General features: G+C 38.3%; 1 protein-coding gene across 3 annotated transcripts; it reads left to right on the top strand.

Annotated features, from left to right (window-relative positions):
• The first annotated feature begins 1,364 nt into the window (after positions 1 to 1,364).
• On the top strand, positions 1,365 to 16,818 carry C9orf72 (C9orf72-SMCR8 complex subunit). Of its 3 annotated transcripts, none has more exons than XM_059873268.1 (11): positions 1,365 to 1,515; positions 2,960 to 3,154; positions 6,343 to 6,402; positions 7,310 to 7,405; positions 8,031 to 8,095; positions 8,927 to 8,999; positions 11,948 to 12,064; positions 12,758 to 12,993; positions 13,494 to 13,551; positions 14,039 to 14,148; positions 14,231 to 16,818. In XM_059873268.1, the coding sequence occupies exons 2-11, from the start codon at positions 3,002 to 3,004 to the stop codon at positions 14,415 to 14,417; spliced, it is 1,155 nt and encodes a 384-aa protein (XP_059729251.1). In that variant the 5' UTR covers positions 1,365 to 1,515; positions 2,960 to 3,001; the 3' UTR covers positions 14,418 to 16,818. The 3 variants fall into 3 exon arrangements, with proteins under 3 accessions (XP_059729251.1, XP_059729249.1, XP_059729250.1); XM_059873266.1 differs by having other exon boundaries at positions 2,960 to 3,445; XM_059873267.1 differs by lacking the exon at positions 1,365 to 1,515 and adding an exon at positions 1,943 to 2,116 and having other exon boundaries at positions 2,960 to 3,445.
• The last annotated feature ends 1,328 nt before the right edge of the window (positions 16,819 to 18,146 follow it).

Below are 18,146 nucleotides of genomic sequence, written 5' to 3'. Positions count from 1 at the left end.
AGGTGAGCAGTAAAATGCCACAGTTTGATGTCCAATTTTTATATTAAACAAATTAAATAGCAGTAACTTTTCAAACCAGTTTAATTTCATTATTCCTCCAAGCTTTTCTGTAATGGTTATACAAATTTTGTCTGTTTTTTTTTTTTTTTTTTTACTTCTATTGGGCGTTTTGCTTCTCAGTAATTAGAATTACAATCCAACACATAGACGTAAGTAATTTCATGCTCAGCATGTTTTTAAAATCATTAATTAAAGTAATCTAAAAGGCAAATTTTAGCTGGCTGAAGACTACATTTTTCAATGTGATGCTATTCAACAGTCTATCATTAAAGGGTTTTTTGCAGGCTTCCCAGGGAGGTCATGGAGTGTCTCTGGTGACATTCAAGACCCACCAGGACACATTCCTGTGTAATCTGCTCTAGATGATCCTGCCTGAGCAGGGAGGTTTGATAGGATCTTCTCCAGAGGTCCCTTCCAACCCTAATGATTCTGTGAATTTTGAGGTGAGTGGTTTTGGTGATTAAAGTTGGAGGGTATGAATAAAAAAACAATCCCACTTCAGGTCTCTTGTATCCTATTAAGACTTCCTGTATGGGCCTGTTCAAGTGGCCAAAGACACAAATCCCCAGGGTACTTCCCAATACAACCTCAGGGTACTTCTTCAGGATACTCCTATTTTCAAGGCTATAAATAAATAAATGCCTCTAATGTGTGTCTGTGGTTATTTCAATCATAGAACCATAGAATACTAAGGGGTTGGAAGGGACCTTAGAGACCATCCAGTTCCATTCCCCCACACACATCCAGGGACACCTCCCACTACACCGGTTGCTCAAGGCCTTATCCAATATGGCATTAAACATTATCAGGGATGGGGCATCCACAGGTTCCCTGGGCAACTTGCTCCTGTCTCACCACCCTCACAGTAAAGCATTTTTCCCCAATATCTAAACTAAATTTCCCCTCTTTTAATTTGTACCCATTCCTTCTTGTCCTGTCATTACAAGTCCTAATGACGAGTTCCTCTCTGGCTTTCCCGCAGGCCCCCGGACAGGACTGCTAATTAAGTAAGAGGACTACAGGCACTGACCACGTGCCTGCAACACTACAGCAAACCCGCTCACCTTCACCATTCGGCATGCACTATGTTTGGATAACAACCCAAATCCATCATTACCAACTTCCTCTTTTAGGCCTGAAAGCCCCTCCATAAATAGTGCCGGTTGCTCCCAGCACAATGCAGTTTCGCCTTTTCGCTTCCTCCAAAAGCTACACTGGGTTGGGCCGACTTCCTTCCACTGTGACCCGCCAGACGGGAGCCACTCCTCCCGCCAGGCATACACCGGCACGGCTCCCCCTGTCCGGAGAGTCACACCGGCACAGCCCCGCACGGCGGCGCCCCGGCCGGTAACAGCGGCCTGACTGCCCCGGCCCGGGGCGGCGCCGCGCCTGCGGAGCCCGCGGTGTGTGGCAGGGGCGGGGCGGCGCAGGCGCGGGCCAGCGGCCGGAGCCGAGGTGAGGCGGGCGCGGGGCCGGCGTGGTGGGGTTGTGTTAGCGTTGGGGGTGGTGTTAGCGGCCTCTCTGCTTTGCGGGGAAAGGAGCGAGGCTAGCCAGCAGCTGCCTTCCCGAGAGGTTCAGACCAGATCCGGACGGTGCGACACGGGCCTGATCGCGGCCGGCAGCGCGAAGGTGCCGCAGCCGCCGCGGTGGCAGCGGCCGCGGTGGAGAGGCGGTGGTGAAAACGAGCCTCTGGTCAGCCCGTGGGTGCAAGGGGTCAGTGGGGGTGGCTGGCTCCGTGTCTTCCCTGAAAATCGTGAAGTCACGGTGTCATATGGCCTTGGCTTTCCGACTGCCGCTCGGGCGGGGCACCGGCTGCCTCCTGAGAAGAAGCCGGAGCGAAAGAGGTTTTACACTTCTGCTGTGAGGTGATAAATAATAAAAAAAAAAAGCGCTTAAGATGCAGAGCTCTGGAGAGTTAAGCTGCGGTAGTGAGGTGTGTGTTCCTGCTCTGTTGGTCCTGGGTGGGATTCCCCGCTGCTGTCATCTGGAGTGCTGCAGGCAGAAAGGAGAGAAAAGTTGCCAGTTCCTCCCTCATGAGAGGTTTTCCTCAATATGGGTGGGTTCTAGCTGTTACAGCTTTTTGTCCTTGGTTGAATTTGTTTGCAAACCTTTTTTATTTCATATCTTCCTGTGACTCTAGCCTAACTTTTAGGGAAGATGGAACTTCCTGTTAGCTTCTGCAGCCTCATCAGAATGGGGAAGCTGTAGAGTTGGTGGAAACAGCTAGGGAAGATGTTCAGGGATTGTGTCCACTCAAGATAAGAAGTTATCTGTCAATGTATTCTATAAAGTGCAGAGCACTTGTATCGTAACACCCTGCATATGATGTAAAGGATAGATTTATTGTGTCAGTTTTCGTACACAAGTTGTACGTTGGCAGGTTCATCATACTTCTCTAGTGAGTAAAGGGCATTTGAGGTCTGACTAATGATTGTAAAGCATGCCACTTTTTTATGTGAAACCTACATATGTATATATACAAACTTCCTTTCTGACTGAAGTCTGTGATGAAATCTCGGGTGAAGAAGCCAGATTGCCTCTTGAAAGTGTCATCTGGAAAGAATTGTGGAAAGGCTTTGATTGGAAGGGACGTTAAAGATGATGTTGTTCCAATGCCCCAGCTCTGGGCAGGCATGCCATCCCACTAAATAGTGTTGCTCAGTGCTCCATCCAGCCTGGCCTTGAGCATTACCAGGGAATGGCCATCCACTTCTCTGGGCAACTTTTTCCAATGCATCACCACCATCACAGCAAAGAATTACTTCCCAACATCTAATCTAAATATTTCCTGTCTTAGTTTAAAATAAGTCCTAACACTATTTGCCCATGTAAAAAGAAGATGAGATAATTATGACAGCTGCTCTTTTTTTTTTCTACAATTTTTTTTCTTTTTTTTTAGGTAATGTAAGCATTTTAGTTAGACAAGAGAAAGGAAACAGGCATGTCAGCTCTTTGTCCACCACCATCTCCTGCAGTTGCTAAGACAGAGATCTCTCTGAATGGCGAGTCACCATTATTAGCTGCCACTTTTGCTTACTGGGACAACATTCTTGGCCCCCGAGTGCGGCACATTTGGGCTCCAAAGACAGAACAGGTACTTCTCAGTGACGGTGAAATAACTTTTCTTGCTAACCACACCCTGAATGGAGAAATACTTCGGAATGCAGAAAGTGGTGCAATAGACGTGAAGTTCTTTGTTTTGGCTGAAAAAAGAGTAATCATTGTGTCATTAATCTTTGATGGAAACTGGAACGGAGACAGAAGCACATATGGACTATCAATTATACTTCCTCAAAGTGAACTTGGTTTCTACCTGCCCCTTCACAGAGTATGTGTGGATAGGTTAACACATATTATAAGGAAAGGAAGGATATGGATGCATAAGGTAAGTTTATTGTTCATTACTTAAAATAATTATTAGATTGTCTTTGTGCAGAAGCAAAAATTGAGATGCTGTGACATATTATGTGGAGCCCAGAGACACAAAATCAGAAAAGGCCAATCTCTGTACAGTTTTGAAGGTTAAAGGTTATCAGATTATAAATCAGCAAATTCAAAGCTGGGATTTTTAGCCATGGGATTATCCTGTTGGTACTATATAGCCTCTATGACACTGTGTAGTTGAAAGAGGTTTCCTGTACACTTTTTATCTCTCTTAATTTCTTATAAATTGTTGCTTTTAATTCTGTTAATCTGTGTATTTAAAATAGGTATAATTGTAAATGTACTGTGTTTCTAATTGTTGTTTTCCTTGTTGAGGTCCAGAAAAGGGAACTGATGCAATTAATCTTCCCATTCCTGTTATATGTTTGTTTTTTAAAAAAGAGGGTATTAACAAACAGTTTGTCGGGACTTAAACTCTGTAGAACTAAAGGGGGATCTACAAAAGTACATTTTCTTTACATTTCTACTCCTGAAACTCAAAAAGGAAGACGCGCTAAATTTTTCTTTAGCGCTAGAACTCTGACCTTTGGGTAAAACATTAATATTTTCTTATTAAGTGAAATCTTTTATTTATTTTTCTTGAAACTAAATAACAGTCTAATGGTAAAAATTAAATTTTTTGTCATCTTTATGGAGTTCAAGCTGTCTTAGAGCAGTAGAGTGACCATCAGCTGTAATGAATGTGGTCATGCACATTTGTCTGGTATCTTCTGTTCTGAGACCTGTAGTCAGCATATGTTAAGCATACTCTGAGTACTCTTATCTGAAGTAATTACAGAAATAACAAGCTGTTATTATTTTTCTGGTGGTGTTTCCTTTTTGCTGTATTGCCTGACTGTGGCTGGTAGTGCTTTCTGAAACACTGTGTTTTCATAGTTTCTGGGGTTTACTTTTCAGAGGAAGGATAGTACATAAAGTTCTTTCTCAATATAGTAGAAACACGAATATTTAATTCCTTATTTAGTCTTTTAAAACCCTGTTAGATGTTAGTGATTTTAATGTGAGTGGTGTCTCATGGTCCTGATTACATTGCTTCTTTCATTTAGTGCTTTGCACTGACTTCTAATGAGAGTGGTTAAATAAGAATTATTCATCATTTTTTGCTGTAATACATTTTCTCAGTTCTTAGCTATTACTCCATACCAGTATGTTTTCACAGTAGAAGTGACCTTCAAGCAGCATCAAGAATAATAATTTTTTTTTTTCTTTAAGCAGGTAGGTCAGTTGAATTAGCTAAGACAGCAATACATTCTGAATTCTGAAATGGACTTTTTTTTTTTTTTTTTTTTAAGAGAGAGCACATATCTCTGCATATATCTGCAGTTTTTCAGTCTAATTCAGAAAAGAGAAAACGGCTTGGAAAATGTAGATTAAAATTTGGGCATGATTTGTAATGATTTGTAGAATAATTGCAACTGTGATAATAAATTAAAACCGCTTCATTCTGTAGTTTGCATTTTGAGGCATTTTAGCAGCTATGGTTACATTCAGCAAATAAAAAAAATTATCAAGTCCTATCTGTATCTGTTCTAGATGTTCTAATAGTTGTGAGTATTAGCTCTCATTACTTCTGTGTAGAGCCAGACAACATTTCCATCTAGACTTAAGATGAGAAGAGCCTTTTGAACTCAAGAATTAGGAGAAACATGGAGCAGTGTTCAGACTGGCAAAGAAAGGCAATTCTGAGCAAGTTGCGTTTAGAAACCCCATTCACCTACTCCAGTTTATGCTTGGTATGTTTGTTTAATAATTTTCAACAGTTATGTTTTGGAAAAGAAGTGGCTTACACCATTTGTTCAGTCTTGAAGAAGACCAAGTTTTTTAAAATGGTTGTCAAGGATGGCTTCCTTCTCTGACTGAAGGGTGGAGGTGCCCTGAAGGAATCTGCCTTGTCCCAGTATTGTTTTTCACTGATGCCTCTTTTAGATGTTTTCTAGAAAAGTTTTATTGCTGTTTAAGGGCAAACTACTATAGTTTATTCCCTGTTAATCTGCTCAAAAAAAACCTCTTGCAAACTCTTTTCACACTTGAAGTTGATTAACTCTGAGTAGGTCAGTCACAGGAAACTAATGATTAGCCAATAAAAATGCAATAACCAGTCAGCATCTAGCAAAAGATATCATTAGTTCTCCCAGTGTCTGCTATTTTTTGTGACTTGTATTGATGCTCCAGCGATTAATGCTAAATCCTCTATGTGAATAATAACTTCATTCCATTGTAAGTTCATTTTAAATGCAGTTTGCTATTCAGCTGCTGATGAGCCTGTTTTCGGAGCTTTGTTCAGCCTCTTGTACACTGTTTTGTGTACTCCGAGATTTCCTGTCTCCTGTACTTGGTTATAAAACAAGGTTTTGAAGACTTGTAAGTGCCTCAAGAGGTGGGGGAAAAAAACCTTTTGTTTCCCACCCTCCCCAGTCAAATAGTTTTTCACATTCTGAAGATCTTATTTTTCTCCCCTTATGTCAGGAATCCTAAATCTATACTGTATCCATCTGAAAATAAAAATTCATACATAAAGTGGAATTCTTCACCATAATCTGATCATCTAGCATTTTCTTGATCTGTAATGATGAAAATGTTTTGACATTGTCATCAAACCCTTCCTTTCCTGCCCAAACATGAGAGATGTGCAGTAGAGGGCAGAGCAGGGAGCACTGATTTGTGTTGCACAGCATCACTTCCTGCTAAAGTCAACTATGTAAAAGAAAAAGTACTTGAACATCAAAATTTCTATGGAAGAAGCCTGACTCCACAGGGAAGAAACTGTACTGAGTGACTGGTGTGTGCATACATGTACAAATTTCAGAGTGTTTATATTTAACGGCTTCTCTTGCACAGGAGAGGCAGGAACATTTCCAGAAGATTGTCTTGGAAGGCACAGAAAGAATGGAGGATCAGGTAAGGGTCATCTGGTGGATGCATGTGGCACACCATTGCAAAACCATTTGGCTGCCTCTTATGACTGTATAAGTTGGTGTTGCTTCTTATTTTTGGGACCCAGGAGCATGCATTAGACTGGCTAATAATGTGACATGCACACTAAGCAAAGTTTCCAAAGACAGGGTGATGGAAACTGTGACCAAATCAAAGGAAATTATATTTCATCACTTTAGGGATAAAGTAGAAATTTGTGAAGAATATTACCTTTCAGAACAGGAAACTTATTAACTTGAACTTGAAGCTCTGTAAAGGTAGCAGCTTCCATAGAGTCATGCCAGCCTCCTGTCAAGGTTTGGATAGGAGATTAGGTTTAGAATTATGGAGACATACAGAGTCTGTCACATTGACATGTGCTTGGAGACTTAATGGATGAGACTGTGAAAAGAATTTGATTTCTGAAACTCTACATTTGAGACTGTGGCTTCCTTTTCTTGTGATAAATAAGTCAGGAAAGTATTTTTGTCTGTTAATGAGTAATATGCCTGGTTTTGGTTTCCAGTCATTGTTATAAGATCAGACTTGTACATAAAATGCTTAACAGCCATTGCATGTAGCATAGTATGATCAAATTATCTCACATCAAATACTTGTTGTCTAGGCCAATCAAAACTGATGCTGAAAATTAGCATAAGACCCAGATACACATTTTAGGTGTGATGTTGAGAAGCCAAATAGATGTTCCTGTTTATAATTATTGATGAGCAAAGCCCAAGAAGTCTGTGCATTAATTTATGCACATACTACCCTTCCAAGCAGAAGGAAGTTAGGATGTTTTGCATGTAATACTGCAAGTTGATGTTAGTAGTAACCTCTGATACTACCCAATGAATGTGCTTTTACTTCAAGCATCTTATTTATTGTTCAGGGGCAGAGCATCATTCCAATGCTGACAGGAGAAGTCATTCCTGTAATGGAACTTCTTTCTTCTATGAAATCACACAGTGTTCCAGAAGAAATAGATGTAAGTTCTTGTTTTTTTTTTATTCTGAATTTTTGAAAAGTGGCTTTCTCCCTCTGGATAAAACATAGCTTTAGGCCTTTACTTGGGTACTCACTTTGCCAGAGAAAATCCCCATTTTCCTAAATTCTTGTACACTTCTGTTACTTCACATCAAGTTCTCCTAAGTGACATAATGCATGGCAGTATTTTTAATGGTCATCACTTAGCAAAATTGACTGCATAGGATAATGTCATTTTACCAATGGAAAGCTAGTTTCATGCAAACCAAAGTGGATGGGCCGATTAATGGATTTGATGTTCATACCTGTTTCAGCACATTATGGTGTTCTCATGGAAGAAGTAGAAGTGATATGACATGCACTAATTTAAAGTATTCTGTACATTTTTTACAGAAAAAAAAAATACACTAGGAGAAGCCTGACCTGTGACTGGTGAAGATTTAATAATCAAGTGACTTTCTCATTTTCAAAATGCTTTGTCTGAAGACAGGTCTTCTTAAGATTATGCTTTTTGGGGAAGCCATACAACTTAACTTAAACAGTTCCCATGTTTCAAAGCAAAAAACAATTAATTGGAAGGTGATCATATTCTTGTCTAACTTTGTTTATATTTACTTGCATTTCAGATAAGTGACACAGTGCTAAATGATGATGACATTGGGGATAGCTGCCATGAAGGCTTTCTCCTCAAGTATGAAATTCAGTTTTGATTTATGCTGTAGTAAAATGATTTAAACTTGTGTATGCATCTAAATGTATCTATCTGCATGTGTATGTGAACATGGATTGGAATAGATTTCTTTATAGGAGTGGGAATAATGACATGTGTTTGGCTTTTTGAGATTTTTGTCAATAAAATGTTACAAATTTTCTGCCATTTTAAAAGAATGGTTCTGGGCTAATAGCTGCATCTCTGTAGACTCTGTTGTCACAGGATTATTTGTTTGATAATAGAATTCCTATCAAATACATGTTTTTCTTTGATATCTACAATTAATTTTATAAGACTCAAAATCAGTCTTCCATTTTTTAAAATAGCAAAAAACCTGGGGTGTGCATAAACTCTAAATAAGAATCCTTAATGGTATGGCATATAGCATACTTACTGTTGAGTTGTGTATTTCTCTTTTACCCCTGGTTTTAATTTTAAAGTGGAAAGAGTTGAACTTGAGAACAACTTGGTCCCTTCTTGTGGGATAGTGTATTTAATAGGTTTTAATTGATGTTCTGTTACATTTCATTGTCTTTCCTGCATAACTGCATTCATATATGTAGTGCTTGGTGCCATCTATTTATACACCATCACATGTGCTTCCAGTACTGAAGAAACCATTGAACTTTTGGATTTCAGCAGTAACCTATGCTGCTGTTTATGCCCATAACCATAGAACCTATGCTTCTATGGTTATGGGCATGTAGGCTGTATTTATGCTTGAAACACTTCTCTTCTTGTGAAGGTGACAATTGTTTCATTTGAAAAATTTGACTAAATGTATTAACCTATGTCTGTTTTTACTTGCAGTGCAATTAGTTCACACCTGCAGACCTGTGGTTGTTCTGTAGTTGTAGGAAGCAGTGCAGAAAAAGTTAATAAGGTAACATACTTTCTAATAAACTGAACTTAAATGCTTAAATACTAGGAGTTACTTGGTACAAAGATAATCTGTAAACATTCTTGAGGCTGAAGAAGGAAGGAGTGCTATTGTCTGGCTATCTTCAGTTGACTGGTCTAGCAGAAGAGAATTCTGCCAGAAAATTGAATGCCTTTCAGTTGTATTCTGACAACTTTCAGTTGTATTCTGACAACTGTAAGAAAACCAATGTATTTAACTGATGCAGTACATAAATGAGTAGTAAATGAATGAGTCTGAGCTTTTAAAATCAGGTTTTTTAGCTAAAATACACAAATAGAAGAGACCTGACTGGCTTGTCCATTTCAGCTATGTCATAGAATCACAGAATGATCAAACTTGAAAGAGACCTTTAAGGTCATCCAGTCCAACCATCCACCTGGCACTGCCACTGCAGCCCCTAAACCACTCAACCACATTACCCAGCAGCAGTTTTAAGATGCCTCTTAAAGATGTCCAGCTATGGGGTCTCCACCGCCTCCCTGGGAAACCTATTCCAGTGCTGACAACTAACAGTGGAAAAATTTTTCCATAATAATTAATCCAAGTCTCCCCTGTCTCATTTTAAGGCCATTTCCTCTTGTCCTCTCACTGCAGGCACAGCAGAGACTGGTCCTCACTTCACTGCACCCTCCTTTCAGGGAGTTGTGGAGAGTGATGTCACCCGAGCCTCCTTTTTTCAAGACTAAATAGCCATGCCTCCTAAGACATGTTTTCTAGTCCTTTCCTTTTTGCCCTTCTCTGAACACATTCCAGCAGTCCAGCACTTCAGTGTCCTTTTTGAAGTGAGAGGCCCAGAAGTAAAGACAGCATTTGAGCTGTGGCCTCATGAGAACCAAGAACACTAGGACAAGCACTGCCATGGTCCTGCTGATACTGGCCAGGATGCCGTTGGCCTTCGTCATTACCTGGACACACTGCTGGCTTATTTAAAGCTGGCTGTCAATCAGCACCCCCAGGTCCATTTCTCCTGAACAGCTCTCAAGGGACTCTGCTCCCAGCCTGTAGTGCTGCATGAGGTTCTTGTAACCCAAGGGCAGAACCCAGCACTTGGCCTTTTTGCACCTCATGCAATTTGTCCTTTGCCCGTTGATAAGTCTGTATAATGAGGCCTCTCTGCAGAGCCTTCCAACCTTTGAGCAGATCAACACTCCTGCCCAGCTTGGTGTCATCTGCAAACTGACTGAGGGTGCACTCACTCCTCACATCCAGATCATCAGTAAAGATGTTAAATAGGACCAAGCCCAGAACTGAGCTCTGGGGAACACTGGTAGTGGTGAGTATACAGACAATACTTATGTCATTGGGTATTGTCTGTATGCTCTTAAACAGTTAATTTCCATAATTTCTCCTGCACAGGGCAGTAAACAGGCTTCTGTGTCATGAGCTGCTTGTGTTTTGCGGAACATGTGTCTTATTTCTTCAATGTGAAACAAAAAAATTAGGAACAGTGGGCCTGCTGAATAAATTATATATTATTTGTAGACTATACATGCTATACATGTATAACATGCTATATACAAGAAGCCCTTTATATTATTTTATAGCATAAAGGACTTCTTGCCTTAATGAAATATAATTTTTTTTTAAATTTAAAGGTACCTTTAATAAACCTATGTTTTGAAATAAACAGTTCATTATGCTTTTAAAAAGCAGAGGGAATTGGGGCAGAGGGAATGCGTTTTTTCATGTGTATTACCAGCAGTGATAAAGCACCTCTGATCAAATCAGCAGTAAATGTGGATGCCCACAAGCAACAGCAAACCAGAGAAAATAAAATTCTCAGATCTTAGCTGCAACTACAGCTAACTGTAGTTAATATGTATTGTTTCAGAGATTTAAGATTTACACACAATTAATTTACTAGAAATGTTATATGTTTAAGAGAAATGCTATATATAATACAAGAGGAAGCTTAAGTAGTTATAAAAAGCTTATGGATCATTAAATACTTAATAAAAATGACCTAATGTCTAAATGGCTATGAATATGGAAAATAATATATCAGTAAGCAAGACAGCATAGAAAAAAAACAGTGTAAAAGAATGTGAGCCTCAAGATACATTGAGGGTAAATTTCATAAGTTAATTCTACACATGTTGTTAGCAGCATGCTCCTTGTGCCATGGTACAACTCTTCTGAAGTAACTGCTTTCTTAATAGCAAATTTCAGCTTGCCTCAAAGGAAAATAAAACCACTTGTGGCATATTGTGACAAAAAGTCTCAATCACAAATTATGTTGTCATTGTTTTAGGTACTGCAGAAACACGTTGTGCAAGGACAGAGCATTTTCACATATCTTACAGACACAGATAAGACACCACAGGTTAAGACTGAAAGATGAGCAGAATGGAATTTGGAGGGATAACTAGTAGCTATTACTGCTGAGAAGTGTGAAGATGGGTGATAAAGTACCTGTGTTCATTGTAGTAGAGAGTGTAAGGAAATTACTGAGGAAATAAGCGTCAGTGCTTATTTACAAAATTGACTGTGCTTGATTTGAGACAATAACTGCTATTGTATGGAATGAACAAAAAATAAGAGGCCTGAAAGGCTAGGAAAGTAATCACAGTAACTCATGTATATTAAAAGAAAGATGTAGAAGACAAAAGTGATTTGTTCTACATAATTGGGTAAAAAACAATTTTGGTTGCAAGAATGTGTAGGATTTTTTCATCATTTGACAAGAAAAGTTGGAGTAGTATGGCTTGCAGTGCCAGTAATTAAAAAATAAGTAAAAGTAAGCATGTCCCTGTTCTGTGGCCTTTTATAAAGTTTTGGCTTTTCTAGTAAATGTGGTGAATTCTTTTGTTCATAATTTGAAATGCCCAATACAAGGCATTTCAATGTACAGTCTAGTCAGACTTATTTCCTTACATGTTCATGTTTTTCTAAACTTCTTTTTAATGCAGATTGTAAGAACATTGTGCCTGTTTCTCACACCATCTGAGCGGAAATGTTCCAGACTCTGTAGAAGTGAGTCCTCTTTCAAATATGAGTCAGGACTTTTTGTTCAAGGCTTACTCAAAGTAAGTATCCTAAGGAAAGTTCTGTTCTTCTGTAGTTTAAGAACATTCTTCAATGTATGTTATGCACACACATACAGACATTCATGTTCAAAAACATGTGTCATTGTCCCGTGATGTCATTTTTCTGGCATTGTAACTTTCCTTATAATTATCTTCATGTTAAAATTCCAAGCCAGTCTTTTCTATGACACATCTGTTTCTTGAGGATTGTTTACGATTGTTCCTATACTTTGAGGTACAATAATAATACACTCTTGCCTGCTTGGGGCCAGAATTCCAAAAGTCATTTAAGTTTTTGTGTTTTAACAAAACCAAGGAAGAACAGTCATATCAGGCCTGGAGTTTCCAAGTATTTTAAACAGTCTGTAGCAATGGGTGAATATGGTTAGAAAAATAATGCTTCTTGCTCTTGCAAGCAGTCTGAACTTACTTACCCGATAATTATAATACTAAAATGCTCATGGGCTCACAAACCAGGTGATGCAATACTCTAATACACAGGTCACCTCAATACCTGTTTTCACCTTTTTGTTAAGGAAATCATCCAGTATTAAGGACTTATTACTGCAATACAACCACCAGTCATTCCAAACAAAATACCTATAAAATGTAGGCATCATGTTTTAATATTGTTTTGTCCCAGTGCAGCTTTGTGTTTTTAACTAAAGTTGGGGTTTTTTCCCACTAAAACAGGATGCAACAGGAAGCTTTGTGTTGCCCTTCCGTCAAGTAATGTATGCCCCATACCCTACTACCCATATAGATGTGGATGTCAATACAGTGAAGCAGATGCCCCCTTGCCATGAACACATCTATAACCAAAGACGATACATGAGATCTGAACTGACAGCATTTTGGAGGGCTAATTCAGATGAAGAAATGTCTCAAGATCATATTATCCACACAGATGAGAGTTTCACACCTGATTTGTACGTATTCTTCTCACATCTCACAAAGTTACTTGATTTGGGGTAAGAGTGTAGAGTGCAGAGCCTACATGCTAATAAAGTACATGGAGCTTCTTAAAAGAAATAAAACTTATTCAGTTCTGGTATTTACACTTGTTTTGGCAGAATTGACCAGGTTCTTCATTAGTTTGGTTATATCAAATACTATTGAAATTAATTTTCTGTGATAATTCTGACCATGTCATGTTAATTTTATTCCCTGTTGTAATTAGGGATATAATAGGTATATGTGTACTTGACAGACACCAGTGGCTTTTCTGGATTTATGTCCTTTCATCTCAGTGCTTTAAAATTCTGTGTTATCTTTAAAAATACCAGAATTATAATTTACTACAATTTTAAATTCACTTTTAATTTTAACCAGACTATCAACAGTAATGCTACTGCTTTGTTCAACTCCTAGAAGGTTAATATCCCTTACTAGCATTAACTCATGTGTTCGTTTGTTTTCTTTTCTATAGAAATGTCTTTCAAGATATTGTACATAGAGATACATTAGTAAAAGCCTTCCTGGATCAGGTAATTGTTGCTTTTTTCAGAGAAAAAGAAACACAGTTCAGTTCTTTTAACCCTAGTGACAGCTAATTTAACACAAACACAATATTTAATGGTTTGGTAGCTTTTCTTCATACTATTGCTGTGATTCTACTCTAGATAAGTAGAAAGAAAAATATTGATATAAAACTGAAATCCCTGTTTAAGTGTGAAAAACAAGGGACATTTTCTATTGCTGTGCAATAGTGTCTACAATTACAGTATTGAAAAAACTGCCTGACCAGGAATAATTTCAGATAACTGTCCAAACAGAATTGTAATACAGCTTCATTTATTGTATCTGAGCAGATAGAAAACATAGAAAGCATTCTATGTACAAAACTGCTGTTATTTGCCTGCTTTGTTATAATTAAGGATATCTTATGTGTGTTTGCAATGTTTCTTTATTTTCCAGATTCTTGAAATGATTCTTGAATTTCCATGTCTACCTAATATTCTTAATTTTTAACAGATCTTTCACCTGAAGCCTGGCTTGTCTCTAAGGAGTACGTTCCTTGCACAATTTCTGCTAGTCCTTCACAGAAAAGCCTTAACTTTAATTAAGTACATAGAAGATGACACGTAAGTGAACAGATGATGGAAAGCAGATTTAGAGAAGCTTCTTTTGTTCTTTTTTAAAACACATGTTTTTATTTCCTTGCAGGCAAAAAGGCAAAAAACCTTTTAAGTCTCTTCGTAGCTTAAAGATAGATCTCGACTTGACAGCAGAGGGCGATCTTAACATAATAATGGCTTTGGCTGAGAAGATTAAACCAGGTCTACACTCCTTTATCTTTGGGAGGCCGTTCTACACTAGTGTACAAGAACGTGACATGCTCATGACATTTTAAAGTCTTCCCTGCATCTGATATTGCAGTCCTGCAGAGCACGAAATCTGTCATGGGACCCCCAAACTGGTCATAAGCATTGTCGACTGAGGGTGAAGCATCAGGACAGTAACATTGAGGTGTGTCTCAAACAGTAAGGGTCTTGTTAGAGGGAATTTCAGCTTATCTAGATAAGCATGATTTTAATTAATTGGTCTCATCTGTGTGGTTTTTTTTTAATTGTGTTACCAGAGGTTCCTTTCCCATATTGGCTTAGTGGATAAATGTGGATATGTTTTGGTGTATGATAAAAGAAAGCATTTTAAGTTTTTTTCCCCAGAAACTTCTTTCAGGTGTGTGTCAGATTTTCCCTGTCCTACTGTGTCAGTATTTTCAGTGTTTCCACAGAGAACAGTGTAAATGTCCTCACTAACCATGGAGGTTGCAGAAGATGCTCCTTCCAAGAGTTTCAGAGTTTTTAAAACTGTTGTTCTTATGTATGTGGTGCAAATCTTAAATATGACTTTTACTCATCTGCCTCTTTTAACACTACTGCCTTCTTCCTTTAGAGCATTTAAACATGTTTGCTGTTTTTAATATACTACAAAGTGCTATTTCTGAGTGCAGACTGTTGATTATTTGCAGCTTAAATAGCAGTACATTGCATATGGAAATTAGATCATTACTCAAGCAGCTTTTTGCATGTAAGTGCCAGCCAGGATACTCTTATCCTATATTTTTGGACTGTCCTGCAGTGGAGTCAGTGATCCTGGTCAGTGATCAGCTAACTGAGGTCTTTCAAAACACAAAAGAGAAGACTCATGTCATTCCACAGCAGTTGTCAGTCCTTTTGTGTGTAAACTGCTACTGGTAGTTGCACTGTCAGTTTCCATGAGGCTCATAGAATCATTAGAAATGGAAAAGACGTCCAAGATCATTGAGTCCAACCATTAACCCAGAACTGCCAGGTTCACCTATAAACCTTGTTCCTAAGTACCAAATTACACATTTTTTTAAGTCTTCCAGGACAGTGATTCCACCACTTTCTGGGCAGATTGTTCCAATGCTTGTCAAAATATTCAGATTAAAGTATTAGACTCTTCCAAAGAACATCAAGGTGATAGCCGAAGTAAAAGATAAAACAATATTTTTTTTTCATTTACGTCACCATTAATATATTTAGTAATCTTTAATTTAGAGATGTGCTCGGCTATGAACTAATGTGATTAGCATTGTAGTAAGTTAACTCTAGTCACAGAGCTTACCTATGTTTTTAGTTCAGCTTAGCATATCTCCAACTTAGTTTGAAAATCAAAACACATTTTCTGTTGGTATGTCTCAACCTTTCTTTCTCAGTAGCATGTAGAGCAGTGCGGTGTCAGGTGACTCCAGACTGGTTTTTTTTAACCCAGAAATCAGAGGTCTCTCTCTACTGCACAGTGTTGTATCTCTGCTCTTTTTGGACAAGTATAGGAATTTGTCTGTGTCATGTTTCAGTATAAAGTCATAACTCAATATTCACTGGAAAAGGGAAGGAGTTACACTGACTGGAGAAGCCATGGCTGCTTTATTCCTTACCTTTTTTATAGCTCTCCTTTGTAAACAGGTTTCTGTTTTCAATATAGCTTTTTAGTATTACTTTCATACAGTGTTAGAGGCAGAAAAGTTATAGGTTAGATTCACATTTTTTCTGAAATGTCTAATACTCAGATTTTAAAAGAAATACTGTCCTTTATTTTGATGCCCAAAATTCCCTTACATTTCCTAAAAGACAAAGATTCTCTATCAAATGTTTAGAGCCTCTAAAAGATGTGAAATTGAGCCCCATCCACACGCCGTTTTTGTGAGTTTGCATCATCACTGTTAGCAGGTTGCAAAAGAACTGACATTTTGTGCAGCCATCTTTTTACTGTACATGCATGTAGAACTCTTGCAGTAAGCTTGGTGATTCATCAGAGGAACTTGTTAGAATTACATAAGTTACTTGTGCTGAGATTCTGTTTGTCATTCAACCACTACTGTTCCCTTCTGTGTTTTCTATCGAGACATGAGAGCCTGAATGTGCTTAAGTTGTTACTCTCATGGGTAAATGTAATAAAGTGTAATAAACACTGCTAGAACTTCTAATGTAGAAGTTGTGTCAAAATATAAGAGCTTTAAATCTGCTGCTGAAATTAATCCTTTCAGCTTGATAAGCATTGGAAACTCAACACTGACACTACTAACAGTAAAGCTTTTGTTTACTGAAGATTCTGTTATTTTTGACGTTATTAAAAACTGGAAATTAAATTGCTACTTCTGTTGCACAGCTGTCACAAGTGCAGAATGTATAGTGAAGTACATTGTTAAATGCATCTGCATGTTGTGTTGTAAATCTAGCTCAGGAAACAAAGTAATAAAATTCATGCACAATTTTTGGACTTTATTTATTGCTGATTTTTTTCTCAGTATTTCTGCTCTGTATCTAAAAGCATCATTATCTTTTATGCTTTAATTCAAAGAAGAAACCTCTCTTCCTTCTTGTTAAATTTAGTTATGCTTGGTTGCTGTCACTGATGAAAGTTACATGTTATTTTTTCCTTCATTTGTTAAGGACTTAGTCGTTTCAAGCTGAGACCGATGGGACTTGCTATGCCTCTGATGTACTCAATTACAAATTTTAAAAACTTTAAAACCCATAGGTGAGAGGTTAGAATGTTTTATCTAGTAGTCAGTGAATACCTTTCTTCAGGATTTTATTTCCTTATATTTAAAAGAAAATGGCACATCTATTTCTTCCAGCTGGATTGAAAAGTAAGTACTGTTTTCAAGCATTTTTAGTAGCACATTATTCCTGGTCTTTGCACTCCTAAAAAGGTAGCACAGAAAGATATCCACTGGAATGTCTTACTTATTAGGACCACAGTGGATATTCCCTATCTGAATACCGGTATGTTGTAATGTCAGAGCATTATTCTAGAGCAGAATAGGCATTTTGGTGATGTTCTTATCTCTAAGCCAGTAGTTTGTCACACCAATACCGAGTGCCCGGACTTCTGCACTCAGTTCTGTACTGGCAAATGATGTTAGAAAGCTTTCTCTTTCTATTCTCAGACCTGTGAGCACAAAGGAGTGTGATCCAGAACATGAGGACAAACAGCCAGGCTGGTCCCCTGTGTTGTTTAATCAGAGCCTACAAAGCAAGTACTTTGTCCTCTTCAGCAGTGAGGAGGCACAAACGGTACTTAGTATGCCGAGTAGGCTTTTGCACAAGAGTAGAACTTGGTTGTCTTGTTTGCCTATCTCCTGACACAGAGCTCCAGTTACACTTCCCACCTGGGCAAAATACTAAGGAAGCTCCAGGGCAGCATGTTCTTACTTGCAATGTTGTTCACATGATATTTCAGTTGTAGAAAGTAATTATCTCACTTCTCAAAGCCATGCTGTTCATATGCCCACCCAAAAGTTTCAAACACAGGACACTTTCAATTAAAGGTCAGAAGTATGAAGTAAAGGATACATTCCTGACAACAACCATCAAGTAAGTCAGACTTCAGTTCTAAATAAAATAATAAGAGATACCCTGCATTGCTTGATTAGCATTGCTTGACTATTATTGGACAGCTTTTAAAAGCAAAAGATCAGAGGAAAGAGAAATTACTTAACACAGAATGGCAACTATTAATTGTTCCTTTCTCTTAGATACTTCTGTCTTTATTGTAACATAGATGGAGGAGGACTTTGATAAGTGGAAAAGAGCCAAATTGCTGAGGA

The sequence above is a fragment of the Haemorhous mexicanus genome, chromosome Z, assembly GCF_027477595.1.
Source record: "Haemorhous mexicanus isolate bHaeMex1 chromosome Z, bHaeMex1.pri, whole genome shotgun sequence".
Taxonomy (NCBI): domain Eukaryota; kingdom Metazoa; phylum Chordata; class Aves; order Passeriformes; family Fringillidae; genus Haemorhous; species Haemorhous mexicanus.
Note: the sequence above shows the minus strand (reverse complement) of the source record. Positions and strands in the feature narration are given on the sequence as shown.